At 40.1% G+C, this 22,089-nt stretch overlaps 1 protein-coding gene across 1 annotated transcript; it reads right to left on the reverse strand.

Moving 5' to 3' along the window:
* Window positions 1–1,669: 1,669 nt before the first annotated feature.
* Psmd5 (proteasome 26S subunit, non-ATPase 5) lies at window positions 1,670–21,792 on the reverse strand. Its single transcript, XM_048340765.1, has 10 exons — window positions 21,580–21,792; window positions 15,167–15,311; window positions 13,904–14,017; window positions 12,505–12,633; window positions 9,811–9,920; window positions 9,133–9,275; window positions 6,216–6,407; window positions 4,481–4,590; window positions 3,671–3,811; window positions 1,670–2,276 (listed from the first exon to the last, which is right to left on the reverse strand). The coding sequence occupies exons 1-10, from the start codon at window positions 21,750–21,752 to the stop codon at window positions 2,019–2,021; spliced, it is 1,515 nt and encodes a 504-aa protein (XP_048196722.1). The 5' UTR covers window positions 21,753–21,792; the 3' UTR covers window positions 1,670–2,018.
* Window positions 21,793–22,089: the final 297 nt, after the last annotated feature.

Genomic DNA, 22,089 nt, shown 5'->3' on the forward strand with positions numbered 1-22,089 from the left:
ATATTGTAAGCATTTATGGAAATGTAACAATGAAACCCCTTCTGTATAACTAATGTAAGCTAATAAAAATGGTTAAGATAAAACTTTTTTACTCATATATTTTCATATTTTACCATAAATCAGGAAAAAAATCAATATGATGAAACTAAGCTAGCACTCTACCACTTGAGTCATAGCTCCACTTCTGGCTTTTTGGTGATTAACTGGAGATCAGAGTGTCATGAACTTTCTTGTCTGGGTTGACTCTGAACTCTGATCCTCTGATCTCAGCCCCGAGTTAGCTAGGATTACAGGCATGAGCCACCAGCATAAAGAGAATATAAAGAGGAGGGGGGATGAGGGAGATGGAAGGGGTGAGTTTGAGTATGGTACAATACATCTATTACTGCAATGTCACAATGAACTTTCATTCACCATTGTACAATTGATACATGTTAATAAAAATCTTTAAAAAAAAAAAAAAGAAAAAGGAGCGTCTAGCCAGATATTTCCTATCTAAACCTAATTAGCAATTATAAGAATGGAAATGAGACATGGAAAAAGGAGATCAAGAAGTACTAGAGAAGGCAGATAATCACTCAAGATAACAGTCCAGTTACTTGAGGACCATTTTGTTACAGAGCAGAGATGTATTAACAAGTTCAAATGGCCTAAAAGAAACACCTCCTTTTTTGGCGGAGAGGGAGAAGACAAGGTGGTACTGGGTTTGAACTTAGTACTTTGTTCGTGCTAGGCAAGTGCTCTAACACTAGAGCCACAAACAGGGCCTTAGTTGAAAGCAGCCTCTATGACAACATGCTCATGTAGAATCAGGACAGGTGATCTCAGAACAGATTGCTTTCCTGTTTACAGAAGACTCTGGAAAATAGGTGGGTATAGTTTTTGTTAATGTAAAGAAAGATACTGATACACATGTACAATTACTATATTTTGTAATATAGTAAGATGGCATCCTAGTTTCTATATGCTGTTTCTTCTATTCTGACTCTGGATATTAGGATTCGGTTTCTTTTATAAATAACTGGATACTTTACAGATCTGAAAAGTCAATACCAAAACCCTCATAATGATCATTTACCCATATATAAAATGGCAGCTCAACCACAACAGGGCAAAATCCACCGATACACAGCAAAAACTTAGGAGGACTTCAGAGTATGGCTCAAATAGCTGAGTACCTGCCAAGCAATACAACAAGAATAAAAAATAAAAGCTTCAAAAAAACACCAAGAAGGTTTTTTTTTTTTTTTTAAAGATTTATTTTTATTTATTTTTGTCCCTCGTGGGGCTTGAACTCAGGGCCTGGGCGCTGTCCCTGAGCTTTCGCGTTCAAGGCCAGTGCTCTACCACTTTAATCCACAGCACCACTTTTGTTTTTTTGGTGGTTAACTGTAGATGAATCTCACGGACTTTCCTGCCTGGGCTGGCTTTGAAACACGATCCTCAGATCTCAGCTTAAGCCACTGGCACCCCGTGTTGAGATTTACTTTATGTCTACTTTTCAAAGGGAGAATAACAACAAGAAATGAGAGATCTTTATTAAAGATATTCATTCCTTATATAAGGAACATGACTCGAGGATGCCAAACTACTTATCTTTCAAATATATCTAAGACTTCCTTCGAAAGTAGAATCCAAAGACTTATTTAAAAAAAAGTGGTGGAGGGAATTCTGAAACACTTTGGTTTATTTTGAAGCATATTTATAAATAAAAACATGAATATACCCATGGAGATTCCGTAAGAATAAGACTTTTACTTTACTGTAAAGATTAAGGCAGTCAGAGGAATCTGAAAAACACTAGTTCTCTTTTGATCAGGTCTGCTTGCTCCTGGTTCTATGTTGTATCTCAACAACATGGAAAGAAACAACAATGTTGGTGATAAAAATTATGTTCCACACTCCATGATAGCTTGGGGAAGAGGGAAGTCTTTGTTTTCCAAAATACAGATGGAGCCAAATGCCATAGGAGAAGTCCAGGTAAAAACATGGTCCCCTACATTAGACTCTAGAAGAACTCAATCAGCTCCTTCTACTGCTGTTGTGGAAACAGGTTTCACATAGTATGGTCCTTCGCTTAGGTACGTTCTAAGCCTCAAATAATTTGGGTTCCCAAAGATTTCTGCAATTGTTTTGGAATTGGCAAGGGCTTTCACCAGTTCATATTTGGCATCCTTTGAAGCTTTGTCATGTTCCACAGATCGGTCCATCACATATTCCACAAAACCTGGACTGTTGAACATAAGTTTCTGAGCCCAGGGTTGGTTTGCAATGGCCTGAAACAGAAAGCAGAGAGAATGTAATTCCTCTGGGCATAATACTCAGAAAAGTGGCAGCATTGAATCTTAGAAATATTTCCTTTTACCTAACTAAATTCCGTCTTTAGAAACAAGTCACAACATAAATGTCAGATAATAGGGAAATGTTTATGTAAATTATGGAATGTAACCACACATACAATAAAAATAACATTAAAGGGGCTGGGAATATGGCCTAGTGGTAAAGTGCTTGCCTCACATACATGAAGCCCTGGGTTCGATTCCTCATCAACACATATATAGAAAAAGCCATGAAAAAGATCACAAAATCCAAATTTGAAATAAACTCAGAAACAATAAACAAACAAACAAAATAACATTAAGACTAATAGTTTACCAAGTGAAGATATTAACATGGATAGATCCATTATGTGAAAAAAGTAGATCCAAGTTATATGCAGGGTGTGACCACAACAATGAAAAAATAAACAAAACCTAGAGAAAATGCTGCCATAAGTTAACACTTATGAAAAGGTTCATTTTTGTTTTTGTTATAGGTACTAAGGCTTGAACTCAGGGCTTGGGCTCTGAGCTCTTTTTTTTTTTTTTTCTTCTGCTCAAGGATAGTGTGCTACCACTTGAGCCACAGGTTTTTGGTGATTAATTGGAGATAGGAGTCTCATGGACTTTCCTGCTGAGGCTAGCTTGGAACTGTGATCCACAGATTTCAGCCTCCTGAATCTAAATAGTTAGGATTACAGGTATAAGTAAGCTACTATCTAAATCTTCATTTGCAGAATGTTATACATTGTAGCTATTCAATGAAATACTGACTTCTTAACTGCCTCTTTGTAATACTGTCAAATGTTTAAAACAATGTTGAAGAGATAAAGCAACTGGAGAATTACATGAACAGTATGATGGTAACACACAATTTAGGAATGTATGAACTACTGTACTTGAAACAAACACACAACTTATATTAGAAATATTATATCATCTATGGGCCTGTAAATCCTGAGTTTGTATTGATGATACTCAAGGAGGGAGGAAAGGGAATGGAAGTTAGCAAAGTATGACTTTAGGTTTGGAATATTTCATGAATGAATGTGATATGAGAGCCAAAACTATTTAACTCATTTAGGCAAAATGTACTGTAAAGGTACCTGAAGAATGAAGGAAGAAGGTTAGGAGAGAGTACTGGATGCAGAGGGCTCAACAATGTCCAGAGATAAGATATTAGATTACAGTGTCAGAAGGGAGTGGCAGGAAGTGAGTCTCTGGTATAAGAAGAGGGTAGGGTAGAAACTGTACCATGTCTTGCCAAAGCACAGCATGGGCACTGGCTCACTGTAAACACTTGGGGGTTGAGTTGGTAGAACCCCAGGGAGGCCTATGGAGAGAACACCTACCGTGAACACTTTTAAGGCAGCACAGTGTAGTTCAGGGAAGGGCTGGTTACTGATCCCACGGAAGAGCTCCAGTGAATCCCTCGACAAAGAGGAAAACCATGACTCTGTCATTCTCAGGAGGTCGTCAGTCTGCTGCTCAGGCTGCAGGACAAAGATCGCAGGACAAGGTTAATAGAGACGATGATGCATTTACAATCAGGAAACTTGGGTCATGTGATCTTAACCACGTCTGAAACACAGCCTCAAGCCCAGCCTAAAACTTGCCCAGTTTTTGTGGGAGATTTAGCAATCTCTAATAGCTCTTTTCTAGGTACTAGAGTTTGAACTCAAGGTTCTGTGTTTGCTAAGTAGGTGTTATACCACTTGAGCCATGTCCCCGGTCCCCAGGCCTTTTGGCTTTAATTATTTTTGAGATAGGTTGACCCTTTTTTTCTGGGCCACCCTGCACCAAGATCCTATTTAAATTCACAATTACAGCTGGCATGATAGGCATATATCAACATACTTTTTCTCAAAAAGTTTTTGCCCAGGCTGTCCTCAAATGGTGATCCTCATCTTTATTTTCCAAGCAGCTAGGATTACAGGTGTGAGCTATGGGTACCTGGCTCAATTCTAATACTCTACATTTCACTTTAACTGAAACTGTCACCATTTGATAATGAGGATTATCTTCTTTTATTAAAAGTGAGAAAGATGACATTTACTTAGTCAACATTTATATTTAGCTAACAAATATTGAGTTGTACAGATCAGATTTATTCTACAAAACATATCCCACTATACATTTCGTTAACTTCATGATCTACTCACTGATAAGTATAGAAGAGAGGAGACCGCATCCAAACATCGTATTTTCAGCTCTGCAGAAGCATTCTTTGCTTGATATCCTATTCTCATGAGTAAGCGTTCAAACCGAGTTCCTTTGAAGGATAACAGTGTGATTTTTTTTGTATGTGTAAAATACACATAGCATAGAATGTGCCATTATAAGTACACAGTTCAGCACCATTAAGCACATTCACACTGTTGTGCAACTGTCATCACTATCTACACCTCTAAAGTTTTTCCACCAATCCCCAAAAGAAATTCTGTATCCCTTAAACAAGGCTCCCATTCTCCCTGTTCCCAAGCAACCACCATCTACTTTCTGTTTCTGGGAATCTGGCTGTTCTATGTGCCTCATCTAAATGGAATCATGGAGCATGTCTTCTGTGTCTAGCTTCTTTCACTTAACATCCTCAAATTTCACACTGTCTTTCATCTTAATACTCTTACAGAGCCAAGAGTCATTGCTTTTGTGACATTTTGTTGATCCATTTTCCATTACTGATTATTGGGTTGCTCTTACTTGTTCTAGCTATAGTAATGTTGCTATGAGCACCAGTGTACAAACAGTGTTTGATCCCTGTTTTCAGTATCTCCGAGTATATACTTAGAAATGGAATTGCTGGGCCATATAGTAATTCTGTACTTAATTTTTCTGTGGACCTTCCATAGTTTTTCATAGTGATTGTATCACTTCACATTTCCATCCCAAAACACAGAATTATAATTTCTCCACATCTTAACATTTTGTTATTTTATGTTTTAAAAAACCTGTTAAATAATACCATCATAAGGGTAGGATATGAAAGAGAAATAATACTTTCATGTATTATAGCCCGTACACACCTAAAACAACACAAAAATAAGCATGTAGTCAGAGACCAAGTGACAGATCTAAACCACACACTGATAGGCACTGCAGCATACATAAGGAAGAGTGGATAGGATTGGAATCAAAGGACCTGGATTGAGTAGCAGCTGCCCCAGTCTGAATGATCCTAGAAACTTTTCTTAACTTCTCTGAGTTTCAGCTACCTGATCTGTAAAATGAGAATGACAACGGTATGTTCTCTGCAGGACTGAAAAAGGATATGTCATAGTTTTGTAAAAGCACATAGCAGGGTAAGATATAATGGCTTATTAACTCTCAACATATACTTCATAAGTTTTCATATTATTGCTGCATATTACTTTTATGTAGACTCTGCTAAGATGTGAACATACCCATGGATGTGCCATAGAAGTATTTTTGTTAAGTCTTAATAACAAGTTGTTTTTTTTTGTCCTTTCTAACATAATACAAAAAAATTGAGGAATACTCAAAACAGCCCTGATAATTGTTATTCCCTTTTCACAAATGAGGAAAGTGAGGCCTAGAAAAGTGACATGAAGTAAATAAAGTCCAAAAAAAAACTATCTAACACCCATGTGCTCAGTGTCAGAACTGAGCCCCAACTTGGTCTTCATACCACGAACACCAATCAAGGAAGATGTAGAGGGGAGACCGTGATTGGTAAAATCCTAAACAGTGAGTACCAAGATATAAAGGTGTTCAGCAGTAACTATGCAATTTGTAAAGATGAGTTGTCATGGATAGAGTGCCACCCACAAAAGTAGTTTCTACAATGTAGTTGGCCCACCAGCAAATGAACAAGAGCATACTGAATCCTGGTTAAAAATTAAGATACACCTAATGAAAGTCAAGACTAGTCATACCAACCTGTTTTCTGTAAAACCTGTTTCCCTTCAACATTGGACCCCATGATTCCAATTGTGTCTACAGCTACACCAATCATGGTGGGATCCTGGCTTTCTGTCATTTCAAACACTTTTTCCACAAAGACAGGATAACGTTCACAGATCTGTTGAGGACTATCCATAACAGCCAGGTTTCCAAAAAACTTCACGAATCCTAAAGATATTTACAAAAACGCATTTTAAAAGCCATTAAGACAGCACAAATGGTGGGTTCAATGTTTTCATAGGAGAGTGATAAACTACAAGTCAGAAAGAAAAGAAAGGCTAGAGTAGGTGTACTGTCTGGAAACCAGAGACCATAATGACCAAATACTTGTGATGGGTGGTCCTGAGAGAGAATAGAAGACCCAAGTTATCAGTGGAGCTAGGTCCAAATGCTGAAGTTTTGTCCTATGTAAGGAGAACAGATTGCAAAGACCAGTAGATACAAATTATAGGGCAGTAAGTGTAGAGTCATTATTGGAAAGAAACTTTTAAACAGAAATGGTCATCAACAAATTAAGGTAGGCTACCTTAGAAATAAATCTCCAATGCCTGAAGTATTTAAGAAAGAGTAATCAAGCTGGGTGTTGGTGACTCATGCCTGTAATCCCAGCTAATCAGGAGGCTGAGATCTGAGGACTATGGTTTGAAGCCAGTCCAGAGAGGAAAGTCTGTGAAATTCTTATCTCTAAGCATTAAAAAGCCAGAAGTGGAGCTGTGGCTCAAGTGGTGGAGTGCTAGCCATGAGCAAAAAAACTGCTCAGCGACAGCAACCTGACTCTGAATTTAAGCTCCAGGAAAAAAAAAAAAAGAAAAAGAAAGATTAATCATGTCCTGTAATAGAATAGCTGGAAAATATTTTGTTAGCTTAAGATTCCACCTCCAATTGACAAATTTGTGACATACACTGTCAGTTAGTATTAGTATATTTATTTATATTTCTTTTCACAGATCTTCTAAAGAAAATGCAATATTTTTGTTTTGTTTTCATGTGTGTGCCAGTATTGGAGCTTGAACTTCAGGCCTGAGAGCTATTCCTTAGCTTTTTCTGCTTAAGGCTGGCCCTCTTACCACTTGAACAACAGGCTTACTACCAGCTTCTCCCCAGTTAATTGGAAATAAGAGTCTCACAGACTTATCTTATCTCTTGGGCTGGCTCTAAATGGTGATCCTCACATCTCAGCCTCCTGAGTAGCTAGGATTATAGGCAGGTGCCACCAGTGCTCCAGTTTTATTCTTCTGTTTAATACTGCTTTTGCTACTTTGTACTTTCAGATATATTTTAAGAATTTTTTTTCTATTTCTGTAGAAAATATCATTAGAATTTTGACAGAAATTCTATGTGATCTGTAAATGGCTTTGAGTATGGACAATTAACCCTATTAATCCTTCCAAACTATAAACCTGAGATAGCTTTCCATTTGTATCTTTAATTTGCCTCATCAGTATCTTACAGTTTTCAGTATAAAGGTCTTTTGCCTTCTTAGGTATGTTTTCCTCCATTTCTTATTTGGATGGCTGTTAGTGTATAGAAATGCTACTGAATTTTGTATGTTGCTGTTCTATCTTACAACTTTACTGAATTCATTTCTTAGGCCTTACATTTTTAGTAGACACTGTAATTAAGTTATTCTACACATAAGCTTATGTCATCTGCAAATAGAAACAATTGTAACTTAACATGTTGGGGTTTTTTTGTTTGTTTTGCCAGTCCTGGGGCTTGGACTCAGGGCATGAGCACTGTCCCTGGCTTCTTTTTGCTCAGGGCTAGCTCTCAGCCACTTGAGCCACAGCGCCACTTCTGGCTGTTTTCTGTATATGTGGTGCTGGGGAATTGAACCCAGGGCTTCATGTATAAGAAGCAAGCACTCTTGCCACTAGGCCATATCCCCAGCCCTTCTTAACATATTGGGATGCCTTTATTCATTTATTTTTTTCTCTTACCAAACTGCTGATTAGAACTTTCACTTCTAAGTGGATGTGGTAAATGAGAGAGCAGCCTCATCTTTATTCTGATCTTGAGGAAAGCTATCAACTATTCACCATTATATAATATTAGCTGTGGAATTGTTCCACAGGTCTTTGCTGTGTTGAAGTACAATCCTTCTATACCTAACTGAGGTGTTTGTTTTTTTGGTGCAGGACATGGGGCTTGAACTCAAGGCCTGAGTATTGTTCCTGAGCCTTCTGTACTAAAAAATAGCACTCTATCACTTAAGCCTCAACTCTTACTTCCAGCTTTTTGCTAGTTATTGGAGACAATTCTCACGAACTTTCTTGCCCTGGCAGGCTTCAAGCCAAAATTCTCAGATCTCAGCCTCCTGATTGTTAGGATTACAGGTGTGAACAACTGGGTGCCTGGCTCCTTGGTTGTTTTTTTTTTTTTTTTTTTTTGCCAGTCCTTGGGCTTTAAACTCAGGGCCTGAGCACTGTCCCTGGCTTCCTTCTGTTCAACGCAAGCACTCTACCACTTGAGCCACAGTGCCACTTCTGGCCTTTTCTGTATATGTGGTGCTGAGGAATCAAACCCAGGGCTTCTTGCATGCTAGGCAAGCACTCTACTGCTAAGCCACATTCCCAGCTCCCTTAATTCAGTTTTTATGTTAAAAAAATAATGAATTCTATTAAGTGCCCTTTTTGCATATATTGAGAAGATCATGTGTCTTTAGTCTTCTGTTAAAGTGGCATACTACATTTATTGATTTGTACATGTTAAATCAACTGTCTTTAATTGTGATTAAAGACACCACGCTATGAATTTGGTGGCTATGGGTATTTTCTAAAAGGAAAGAGCTTTAAGGAGGGTAATTCTTAACCACCCCCCAACTACATAACTCAGAAACAACAACAACAACAACAAATGTACTATCATTTCCACAAGTATCAATGTTTCTTACCTGGCAAATAGAAGCTAGAGAAAGGGTCTGAATCTGCACCAACAATTATATTAGAAATCTGGTCGATTATTCCTTCTTGAGCAAGGTACTGTCGTCCATGATGGGTATATGCCAGTGACGTCACCATCTCTATACAAGTGGCTCTGAAAGGAAAGAAAGACAATGTCAAAGAATCTACCTGATAAAATGTTATACCATCCAAAATGGCAATTATAATGTGATTTCAAATGTTGAAGAGCACACTTGCCTAGGGATAAAAGATACAATCACTCAAAAACCTCTAACTTGTCTTGCAGGGCTTTGGTAAGTTGCAATATATTGTTATAACGTGATCTGAACAATTTTCTGAAGGCCATAAGATGGTAAGGTGGGCACAGGTGGAAAATCATGCTAAGTAACAAGGTTGTTTTTTGACTTCCAAAAGAGGACATCTTGGGCTGGGAATATGGCCTAGTGGCAAGAGTGCTTGCCTCCTACACATGAAGCTCTCAGGTCGATCCCCCAGCACCACCTATATGGAAAACGGCCAGAAGGGGCGCTGTGGCTCAGGTGGCAGAGTGCTAGCCTTGAGCGGGAAGAAGCCAGGGACAGGGCTCAGGCCCTGAGTCCAAGGCCCAGGACTGGCCAAAAAAAAAAAAAGAGGACATCTTACTTTATAAACTCTTTAAGTCAACATACCTGACAAGCACATCCTCACCAGTCAGCTCCCTCAGGAGCTGAGTCACTAATCCACTTGTGGCACAGTAGTTTAAAGATTCTGGGGACACAGAAGAAATCTCCACGATTAGCTGAAAGAAAAGAAATATTAGAAAAAGGTCAAAACATCTTTAAAACTATTTGATTTCATTTTAAGCTAAATGTCTAACAAGGTACTTTATATAGTTAAATTCTTTAAAATCTATTATTTGTCTCTAGGACATCTTCATTGAACTTCTAAGAAATTGCTTTAGTACATAAATATTCCTTTACATCTGGGTGTACCCACACTTGCTGCCAAGAAACCATCAATCAGGGTGTAAGAAAGTTTGAATTAGTAACAACAGACTATAAAACCATTCATTTTTAGGCAGAATATGTAGCTCAGCGGTAGAGCTCTTGGTTAGCATTGTATTAATACCAAGCACTGAAAAAACAAAGTCATTCATGAGACTGTCAGTCATTTAGTCAGTTCCTTTGACAAGCATGTCCTGAACACTTTCTAAAAAAAAAAAAAAACCAACAAAAAACACTAAGGGGTTTTAAGCAGATATGATTGAATCAGAAATGAATTTTTTAATCTGTGCTGGTATTGGGGCTTGAACTCCAGGTCTATCTCACTAGACTTTTTGCTTTTGGCTGACACTCTACCATTTGACCCATACCTCCACTTCTGACTTTTTGCTAGTGAACTGGAGATAAGAGATACCCGGATTTGTCTGTCTAGGCTGGCTTTGAACCAAGATTCTCAGATCTTAGCCTCCAGAGTAGCTAGAATTACAGGCATACACTAATGACACCCCACTCAGATATGGATTTTTATTTTTTTTAATTAATTAATTAATTAACTTATTTATTTATTTTTGGCCAGTCCTGGGGCTTGGACTCCGGGCCTGAGCACTGTCCCTGGCTTCTTTTGCTCAAGGCTAGCACTCTGCCACTTGAGCCACAGCGCCACTTCTGGCCGTTTTCTGTATATGTGGTGCTGGGGAATCGAACCCAGGGCCTCATGTATACGAGGCAAGCTCTCTTGCCACTAGGCCATATCCCCAGCCCCGATGGATTTTTAAAAGATCATTCTTATAACCTATTTTAAACATCATGCTGTAGATAATAAATATGCACAATCTTATCTATCACTTTATTTTTTTATTTTTATTTTTTTCTGGCCAGTCCTGGGGCTTGGACTCAGGGCCTGAGCACTATCCCTGGCTTCTTTTTGCTCAAGGCTAGCACTCTGCCACTTGAGCCACAGCGCCACTTCTGGCTGTTTTCTGTATATATGTGGTGCTGGGGAATCGAACCCAGGGCCTCATGTATACGAGGCAAGCACTCTTGCCACTAGGCCATATCCCCAGCCCTTATCTATCACTTTAAAACACTAATAAATTTGAGAACAAATTGTTTCTGACTGTATATGTAAGACAGACTAGGAACACAAAAATGGATACAGGGAATCAATCTGAATGCAAACACGGTAGTCCAGGTAAATGACACTGGTTGGTTGGTCTAGGATGGTGGTGACTATACCAATGAATACATAGACTTAGGTAAAATGGACAAGGTGTGCTGACTGAATGGCTACTTTGGTGTGTGTGTGGGGGGGGTTCAGGGCTTGAACTCAGGACCTTGTACTTCCACTAGGCTTTTTTATGACTGGTACTCTACCACTTGAGTCACACTTCCAGTCTGGCATTTCTGCTGGTGATGAGTCTTGATGACTTCTTTGTCTAGGCTGGTTTTGAATTGAAATCCTCAGATCTCATTTTCCTAAATTGCTTGGATTAGAGGGAGGAGCTGTTATTTGTTTCATTTTATTTTTTATTGAGGGCATGGAATAGACAGAGTAAGTGAGGAACTCAGCTTAAGCAGCTTATATGAGGCATCTGGAACACACTTAGTGGGACTAGAGTGAATAAGCAGTCAGATATGGAGGTCTTAGTTCAAGGAGAGAGGTCTAGATGAAAGTTTACATTTCAAGCCATCATCACATAGGTAAGAACTGAAATCACAACATGAAGGAAATCCTAGGTAGAGAGGTATAAGGCATGCTCAGTAAGAAAGTATTCTGAGGAGAGAATTAAGATTGTACAGAGTTCCATTTTGGAATATGCAGCCCTACGACATGTTTACTTTGAATCAATTACTCCTTCAATGAGGCTAAAATATTAACATACCTATTTTTCTGTGAGAATTAAAGATCGTGTATACGAGGACTTTAACTAAGTGCTAAATACAAACCTGGTAGAAATAGCCTTTTTTCTTACTACTACTCATAATAATTTTGTTTGGTCTGGTCTCAATAGTAATTTACTCTTCTATATAGTACTAACACTACACTCCTCTAATACTGGATTCATAGTACATTATAAGTATATGTACATATATATATGTGTGTATATATATATATATGTCTTTTTCTTTTTTGGTACTGGGGATCAAACCTAGGACGTTGCACCGGCTAGGCAAATGCTTTGCCACTGAGCTACATCCCAGCCCTGTAAGTACTTTTTGTGACTGTATTATACAGCAACATGGGATCACATCAGCATCCTCTCCATACCTCATAAAACAGTTGACAGTTTACATGCATAGTAAATCATCCCCCTTGTTTTTCACTTGTAATTGACTGGATTCTATACTTTGTAAGCACCAAGGAAGTGCTCTTAGTCTTACCTCATACACCCTGTACCGAACAATGTCACTTGTCCTCATTACAGTTTTTAAATCATCCAGCAGGTTGCTTTCAAACAAGGCCTCCAGCCCCGCTTGGGTTAATGATATCCTTGACAGGGATTTGATAGCCTTATAAGAAAAACAATATTTTAAGTTAACAAAAATACCGAATGTTTATATCTACTTCCTAAGGTTGATGTGAAAACTACTGTACAAAATGCACTCATTCAATGAGCACTCACCACATTTTAGCTACTGTTATTTAAAATTAGAAAAGATTAGCAACACAATGTAAGCCCAAATGACAATACAGTATCTGTATCCTAGAAAAGCGGGGTTAACTGCCATTTACTTATCCATTTATTCACTTGATATCATCTACATGAGGTTACAAAGTTAATTCCATTCTAAGTTTTTAACTCTCAATTCAGAAGGGCTTTTCTTTTTTTCTTTTAATATTTTATTGTTATTACTAAGGAGTTGTACAGAGGGGTTACCATTTCGTAAGTTAGGTAATTAGTACATTTCTTTTTTTTGGACATTGCTACTGCTTTCTTCCTTTTCCCTGTTTCCTTCCCCCATCCCTGCCAACTAGTTGCACAGTTCATTTTCCACCTAGCGTATACTGAGTACCATGACTGCATTTGCTCACCCTTCATCCCTCCCTTTATGCATCCCCTTCTTGCCCTCCTAAAAAGAAAAAAACAAACTCAACAAACCACATCTCTATTTCCTGGAATTCATTTTGATAAATAGTATTTTTTTTTTTTTTTTGGCCAGTCCTGGGCCTTGGACTCAGGGCCTGAGCACTGTCCCTGGCTTCTTCCCGCTCAAGGCTAGCACTCTGCCACTTGAGCCACAGCGCCGCTTCTGGCCGTTTTCTGTATATGTGGTGCTGGGGAATCGAACCTAGGGCCTCGGGTATACCGAGGCAGGCACTCTTGCCACTAGGCTATATCCCCAGCCCCGATAAATAGTATTTTAAATTTCAAGCGAGTTATACTTTTAGGTTCCTCCCTAAGGATATCTTCCTTTTGTCTGTTCGTGTGTGAATGCACAGTTCTATAAGTTATCATGTCCATTTATATTTTAGATCTAGTTTCCCTATGAGAGAAAACCATTTGTCTCTCTGCATTTAGCCTACCTCACTTAATCCATTTCCTTGAAAATGACATATTATTCTTTCTAATGCATGAGTAAAATTCCATTGTGTATATGTACCACATTTAAAAAAATCTATTGTAGGGCATCTGGGCTGTTTAGATAACTTGGCTACTGTGAAAGGTGCAGCAACAAACATAAATGTGCAAGTGTCTTTATGGTATTCTGGTTTGTAATGTTCTAGGTAGATGAGAAGGCCTTTTCTTGACTGTAGGACACAATGTCTCTAACAACTCACCGCTTTAGCTACAGATAGATTCTCTCCACCAATACAATAAACAATTTGTTTTAATAGTTCAGCATTATTTAGAATCTCAGTGACAGCATCTGAATTTTCAACAATTCTTCCAACCTAAAAGAAAAAAAAAACCAGAGGTACTCTTCCAAGTTAGAGCAACATGTGCATACATGATGTTCAAATTTCCCTAGTATGCAATTATGTTAAATGTTAGTGATTACAACTACTACCCAACTCATTAAAAATTCACAATTGACATTAAGGCCAGAAGCACATATGTATAGTCATATATATGAGGAGGAAAAGAAAGTAAAGAGGATATAGATCAAACAGTAAAATGTAAATCCTAGTGTGTCAAATTTTAACAGTGTTGACCTTGGGCAAATTAACTTCTTTGAGCTTAGATTTTTATTTGTAAAATGGGAGAAATAATACTTAATTTAGGGTAGTTAAAAAGACTAAGATTAAATAGCTAATGCACCAACTATATAGTATCTGGAACATACATAATCAATGAAAAAATTGGTATTTTTGCCCTTTGTACTGAATAAGCACTTCAGAGAAGAAAATGAAAAACAGTTAAGATCTATAATCTTAATTGTTTGCTCACAAGTTTTTTTTTTGTGTGTGTGTATGTGCAGTAATGGAGCTTGAGCTCAGAGCATTGTACTCTTGTTTGGCTTTTTTGCTCAAGTCTGGGACTCTACCACTTGAGCCACACTTCCACTTCTGGCTTTTAGCTGGTTAACTGGACGTAAGAGTCTCATGGATTTTCCTGCTTTTGAATTTTGATCCTCATACCTCTGTCTCTTGAGTAGCTAGGTCTGCGGGTAGGAACCACCAGTGCCCAGCCTTGTTAAGTAATCTACAAGAGCACTTAGTTATGTACTCACTAAGACCTAACATGGCAGAGTAACTATTTGAACCCCTAAGAATCTTTTTCTCTAGACTAGGAAGACCTTGAAAAAGAAGAAAAAAACCCCCAAAACCCCAAATGATTTATCCTGGTAACTCCAATAGTAGTAGATGATGGCATGATACCTGGCCTGGCATGTCAAAGGAATTCAACCAGTATTTGATACAACAATTTTAACATTTTACTTAGTGGAACTTCTTACTTAAGCTTTTATTTCCAGATTATAGGTAGGCACAATAGAACAGTCTAGATATACCCTAGAGACAGTGAGATTGATAGCCAGCACAGAAACTGGCCCAGAGCAGATGATCCAAGTCAGTTCCTTTTGTGCCAGTAAAATTTCATACCTGGGACAGAGTGAGGATTTTGACAGAATCATCAGGATGAGTCAGTCCCCTTTGTAGGTCAACCCTGAGGTTCCTGGCCACGTGAACTGGCTCCATAGCTTGGAGGAATCTCTCCAGAATGGACACACATAAATCCGTCTGTTCCCTAAAGGAGATACCATAGTTCTCATTAGTTCATGTCCCATCACACTGGACACAACAAACTAATTGCTAAAGCTTGGCACAATGAGATTTCCCCTAGAAAGACTTTTCTTCAAAAGAGCAGCTCTGCTCACTCAATAATCATTTACTAGATACCTGTTATCTTCTATGCCTGGGTTGGGACTACAAAGATGTAAGGTATATTATTCTCTAAAGTTCAGTCAAATGGAAGGTACAGAAAAATGAAAGGAAACTAAAATCCAGATACATAAATAGTACAAGCTAGGGCTAAAGCTATAGGAGCTTAAAAAGAACAGAAGGTATATAAGAAAGGCTTCTTAGAGGAGTAACATCTGATCTTAAGTTTTTAAAAGTACAAGTGATCTAAAAGAAGGGTGTTCCAAGCAGAGGGAGTAGCAGCAAATAAACCTCACTGGGGTTAGTACAGGAGGAGTAGAAAGAAGATAAAAATGGTGAGATGAATAGCAAGAAATAGAACTGGGGGGAAAAAAGTCATCTTGCTAAGCAGGCACTCTACCACTTAGGCCATGCCTCTAGCCCTTTTTTGGTTAATTTTTCCAGTAGGGTCCTGTGTTTTTTCTGCCCAGGATCAATCTGAGGCCATGATCTTTCTACTACCTATACCTTCCATATAGCTGGGCTCACAGATGAGTGCCACTATGCTGGCTTACTGCTGAGATGAGGGCCTAGCTAACGTTTGTCAAGGCTAGCCTTAAATCATGATCCTCCCAATCTCTACCTTTTGAGTATCTGGGACTTAAGACAGCTCTGCATGGAGCCACAAAGGAAACTTATGACCCTGGGATTCTATTTTGCATCACTCAGCCTAAGGGGTAAGTTAAGAATGTTTTCATGCCCAAGATAACTGAAGACATGTTTACACAAAACCATGTGAAAGTTCCTGGTAGTACAAACAACCCCCAAATCCACCAACTGAAGAACAGATAAATATAACATGTAATGTTATAATGTATTCCCTCACAGAAGGGGAAAGTCTGTCTGCCCTTGCTAGTACACGTGTGAGCTACTAGCACTGGCCAAAAGGTTTCTTTGCAATGATTCCATTTCTATGAAATGTCCAGAATAGACAAAACCATAGAGATAATAAACTCCTGGTTGCAGGGGCTGGTGAGAATAAAAGGGAATGTGAGTCACTGTTTCTGGTATGGGTTTCTTTCCTTTAAAAAAAAAAATTGTTATTAAGGTCAGGTGAGATGGTGTATGGTTGTAGGCCCAGCTATTTAGGAGACTGAGGAAGAAGAATTGCTCAACTCCAGTGATTAAAGGTTAGTCTGGAAACATAGTAAGATCCTGTCTCAAAGAAAAAAAATTTAAAAAAAAATTTGACCATTTTATTTTCTCAATATATATTTTGTGCTGGTACTGGGGCTTAACTCAGGGCCTTGAGCTCTCACTTGGCCCAAGGCTGGTGCTCTATCACTTAAACCACACTTACACTTTCTCATTCACCATTTCTGGTCAGTTGTGGGGCTTGAACTCAGGGCCTGGGTGCTGTCCCTGAGTTCTTCACTCAAGGCTAGGGATCTACCCCTTTGCACCACAGCTTCACTTCCAGTTTTCTGGTGGTTAATTGGAGACAACGAACGGTCTCACACTTTCCTGCCTGCCTGTTACAGGTATGAGTCACTGGTGCCTGGCACTTTTGTCCAGTGTGTGTGTTGTGTGTGTGTGTGTTGTGTGTGTGTCAGTCATGGCACTGAGGGCCTGGGCACTTTCTTGAGCTTTTTCACTCAAGGCTAGCTCTTTGCATTGTAAGCCACAGTGCCACTTCTGGTTTTCTGATGGTTAACTGAAGATAAGAGTCTCATGGGGCTGGGGATATAGCCTAGTGGCAAGAGTGCCTGCCTCGGATACACGAGGCCCTAGGTTCGATTCCCCAGCACCACATATACAGAAAACGGCCAGAAGTGGCGCTGTGGCTCAAGTGGCAGAGTGCTAGCCTTGAGCACAAAGAAGCCAGGGACAGTGCTCAGGCCCTGAGTCCAAGGCCCAGGACTGGCCAAAAAAAAAAAAAAAAGAGTCTCATGGCCTTTCTAGCCTAGCCTTTCCTAGGCTTCCAACCATGATCCTCAGATTGCAGCCTCCTGAGTAGCTAGGATTACAGACCTGAGCCACTGTCACTCAGCTTGTCTGATTTTTAATTGGATAATTTCTCATTATGAATAGGGAGAGTTCTTTAAATATTCTGAATATAAGTATTTATTCAGACAGAGCCTTTGAAAGTATGTCTCCACTGTGACTTGTCTTTTCATTCTCTTAACTGTGATCTTTGAAGACTAGAAAGTTTCATTTTAATGAACTCAAATTTATCACTTTTTTTTTTTTTTTTTTGGCCAGTCCTGGGCCTTGGACTCAGGGCCTGAGCACTGTCCCTGGCTTCTTTTTGCTCAAGGCTAGCACTCTGCCACTTGAGCCACAGCGCCACTTCTGGCCGTTTTCTGTATATGTGGTGCTGGGGAATCAAACCCAGGGCCTCATGTATACGAGGCAAGCACTCTTGCCACTAGGCCATATCCCCAGCCCAAATTTATCACTTTTAATATGTAAAACATAAGGTAATAAAAAATTTCCTATGTTTTCTTCTAAAAGTTTTAGTTTTAGGTGTTATATTTAGGTCCATAAATCCACTCTCATACACTGTTCATGGGAATATAAAATGGTATAAGGACTTTGGAAAACAATTTGGCAATTTCTTATAAATAAAACTACTCAGCCCTTCTACCTTTAGCCATTTACTCAAAGAAAAAAATATTGCTACACAAAGGTTTGTATAAATGCAGTAGTGAGACTCACTGGGCACTTAATGTTGAAAATGAACTATACAACTTGTGGGTGGGGATGGAAGGGAAAAACTGAGGGGGAGGGAAGGGGTGACACTGTCCAAAAATGTACTCTTTATCTGACTTATGTAACTGTAACCCCTCTGTACATCACCTTCACAATAACAATACATAATTTTTAAAAGGCTGTATATATAAATGTTCACAGTAGTGTTATTTATAAAATCCCTAAGTAGAAAACATCTCCTATTGATGAACACCCAACAAATTTGGGTACATCCATACATTGGACTACAACTCAGCAAGGAAAAGGAATGAACTATTCATTTACACTGCATCAATAAATCTCAAAGTAATTATTTTTGTGGAAAAAAAAGTCAGGCAAGGCAGCATACTCCATGACTCCATATATATAATACCCTTCCACTCACATCAGCAAACCCCAAACACATTCATCTGTATTGATGGCAAGTAGGAAGGGATCTGAAGAAACTTCTGAAAGATACATTCGCTATCTTGATTGTGGTGAGGGTTTAACAGGTATATATAGATATGAAAGCTTGTCCGATTATACATTTTACTATGTGTACCTCATTGTATATAAAACTTTTTAAGAAAAAAAGTGGTAAGCTAAAATGCAGTATACAACTTTCAGGTCATAAGTGGCCCTTTATTACACCAACAAGACAAAGAGTTAATAACTTAAGGCTTGTTTGATTGTTTTTGTAAGTAATCTTAGAACTTAATTTCCCTCACAAAATTCTAGACTTACACTGAGCACAAGTGGCTCATGCCTGTAATCCTAATTACTTAAGAGACTGAAATCAGAGGATTGAGGTTCAAAGCCAGCCTCGGTAAAGGTTTGCGAGATTCCATCTCCAATTTACCAGCAAAAATGTCAGGCTGTGGGGATGGCTCAAGTGGTAGAGTGGCAGTTGTTTTTTTTGTCCAGTCATGGGCCTTGGACTCGGGGCCTGAGCACTGTCTCTGGCTTCTTTTTGCTCAAGGCTAACACTCTGCCACTTGAGTCACAGCGCCACTTCTGGCCATTTTCTGTATATGTGGTGCTGGGGAATTGAACCCAGGGCTTCATGTACATGAGACAAGCACTCTTGCCACTAGGCCATATCCCCAGCCCTAGAGTGGCAGCTGTGAACAAACAAGTTGACTAAGTGACAGCATAGGCAAGAAGGCAGGAGGGGAAAAATTCTAGGTTTTTATCTACAAGATCAGAACTTGAGCCTATAATACAGTTTATGGTTTAGCTAGGATAGTAAGTAGCAATCTATGTGGAGACTTTATACTCAGTTTTGAATTGTCCTATTTAAAAATTTCCATTAAAATTGCTTCCATCCTTTAGCAATTTTTTTGCCATATTTCTCATACTCCCTGTCACTTTAATTCCTGTTGCCAACTTTCAGCATGACTTTGAAAGTTTCTTCATCTATAATATGACGATGTTGAGACTAGCTACCCCGTTTAAACGCTGACCCTAACCTAACATTTGGCATATATGGTATTATACTGTACCCTAGGAAGGCTGAACTAAACAAGGCCTCTGCCTTCTTGTATCTAGGAAGATACAAGAGATTATAAACAGAGAACTAGTAAAAAGCAATTAAGTACTGTTTATTAACAGATAATGATAATGCCCTTTAGGAAATCAAAAGAACAGTAACTTGCAAATGGAGCAACAGCCTACTAGTGGGGATGGCACATTGGCCAGGTCTTCAAAGATGAACAGAATATGGAGAGGAGGGCGGTTCAGTTATAAGAATTTGTGTGAATAATGTTAAGAAAGTGCAAGTCATGCTTAGGCAACTTTAGTGGTGTGTCATGGTGGGTGGAACAGATGAAATATAAGCTGGGCAAAGCAAAAGATGAGGTTGGAAAAGTAGGATGGATATATACTGGAAAGGGCACACTGGACTAAGAAGTCAAGGTTTTACACTGTAGGCAAGGGAAAAGATCTGGTACAAGCGACCTAAGAAGTCTGCTGTGGTTGCAGGGTGGTAAGGGCAAGTTTTAGAAAGTTAAGGGGTAATGAATGTCAAGACCAATTCAACAGACCTAGCAAGCCAGAGAGAGTGAGAACTAAAGGTATTGCATAGGTAGCTAAGCTGCATAATGGTAACAGACTTAATGAAGGAAGAACTTCTTAGAACCAAGGAAGCCCCTTGAAATCATCTAGTGTTGATCCAACAGTTCATTGTCTTTTCAAGTAAAAGAGTCAGTTTTCAATTCTGGACCACACGCATTTTAAAATTCCTTCAACTGGGTCCAATAACCAAATACAATGGTTGGGCTTTTTTTTTTTTTGCCAGTCCTGGGGCTTGAACTCAGGGCCTGGGCACAGTCCCTGAGCTTCTTTTGATTAAGACTAGTGCTCTACCACTAGAGCCACAGCGTCACTTCCAGCTTTTTGTTTATGTGCAAGAATCAAACCCAGGGCTTCATGCATGCTAGGCAAGCACTCTATCACTAAGCCACCTTCCCAGCCCACGAAGTATTTTTAATTGAACACTTTAACAAAAGAAAAAAGATGCTGTCCTAACATTTTTAACTATTAATTTTATACTAATTGTTTCTATAATCTCATTGTTTTACGAGTTGTGCAAGTCTGGTGTGTGTGTGTGTGTGTGTGTGTTCCTTTTAAGATTTAAAGATAACGGGACCATCAACTTTGCAATTTTCCTTTTTCACCGAACCTCTATTAGCAATCTTTCCACGTCGACATAGACAAATCAATCCCAGTATTTTAAATACCTGCATAGTGTTAATGCGTAATCATTTATCTGCAATCCCCTCTTAATGGATATTTAGGTTACTAGTTTACTGCTGTCACGACTATGCCTCCACACACAGCACACTTTATAGGAGTACACTTCTATTCCAGATAGAAATGAAAAGGTAGGTCAATGTAGTGTTGATGGATCTTGGAAGCGGAGCTGTAGCTCAAGAGGTAGAGCGTCAGCTGTAAACTAAGAAAGCTGAGGGGCAGAACCCAGGCCCCGAGTTCAAGTCCCGGGGTTGGCACGCGCTCGCACGCACGCGCGCGCGCGCGCACACGCGCGCACACACACACACACACACTCCCCTGACGGATTTTTCCACAGTGCTAGGGGAGAATCCCTTCGGAAGGAGGAGAAAAGCCGAGAGCTTGTTACCCGTGGCCGTGGAGGTTCTGCAAGTGGGCAAACCTTGCACTTCTCCTCCAGCTCATGGACAAGGCGTGAGGCCAGGCAACCAGAAAAACAACAACAAAACGAGGCGCAGAGGCTCTCCGGAGAGGCTGGGCCGGCGTGGGTCCTCCACGACGACACCCCCGGGGGCAGTCCCTCCCGGCGCCTGCACCCACCCCGCAGGTCTCCATAACTGAGAGGTGGGAGGGGGGGTGTCCCTCATCCCTGCTCAGGCCCCCCCCCTCGGGGGGGGGGGAAGTTCTCTCACCGAAGGTTTTGGTTCAGCAGGGAGAAAAGCGGCGCGAGTCGCAGCTCCGCCGAATGCTCCCGCAGCTCGCCGAGCGGCACCGCCTGAATCACCGACTGCAGAGCCCGCAGCTCCTCCAGCGGCGCCTCCAGCCGCGCCACCTCCCGCAGCAGAGCGAGCGCCTGCGTGGCCATCTTGCCTGCTGGCACGCCCACACACCGGGGGCTTCCGGGGAGGGAGGGCGTGGGGGGGGGGGAAATATTCCTCAGGGCTCGCGAGATCTGCGGGGATGGAAGGGTGGGAGGGCTCCACCTCCGCCAAGTCTCGCGATACCGAGGTCCTTAGGCGGCGAGTCAAAGGTCATCGGCGATGGCGGATCTCGGCGTAGCTTGCGTGCGCTTGGTGGTAAACGCCTGGCGGGTGAGCCCCGCGCTCGGGGGGGCCTGCGGGCGGAGGGCACGGCGGCGTCTCGGGAGATCAATGGCTGTCCTTTCCGACCAGCATCTCCGCAGGGAAGAAAAGCGGCCTCCG

The sequence above is a fragment of the Perognathus longimembris genome, chromosome 1 (genome assembly GCF_023159225.1).
Source record: "Perognathus longimembris pacificus isolate PPM17 chromosome 1, ASM2315922v1, whole genome shotgun sequence".
Lineage (NCBI taxonomy): Eukaryota > Metazoa > Chordata > Mammalia > Rodentia > Heteromyidae > Perognathus > Perognathus longimembris.

Excerpts from the sequence above, each read along its gene's own strand:
- Psmd5 (XM_048340765.1), bottom strand. The coding sequence starts at position 21,752 with ATGGCCACGCAGGCGCTCGCTCTGCTGCGGGAGGTGGCGCGGCTGGAG. Across the intron at positions 14,018-15,166 it reads AAATCCTCACTCTGTCCCAG|GTTGGAAGAATTGTTGAAAA; the intron begins GTATGAAATTTT and ends TTTTTCTTTTAG. Across the intron at positions 12,634-13,903 it reads ATCTATCTGTAGCTAAAGCG|GCTATCAAATCCCTGTCAAG; the intron begins GTGAGTTGTTAG and ends TTTTCTTATAAG.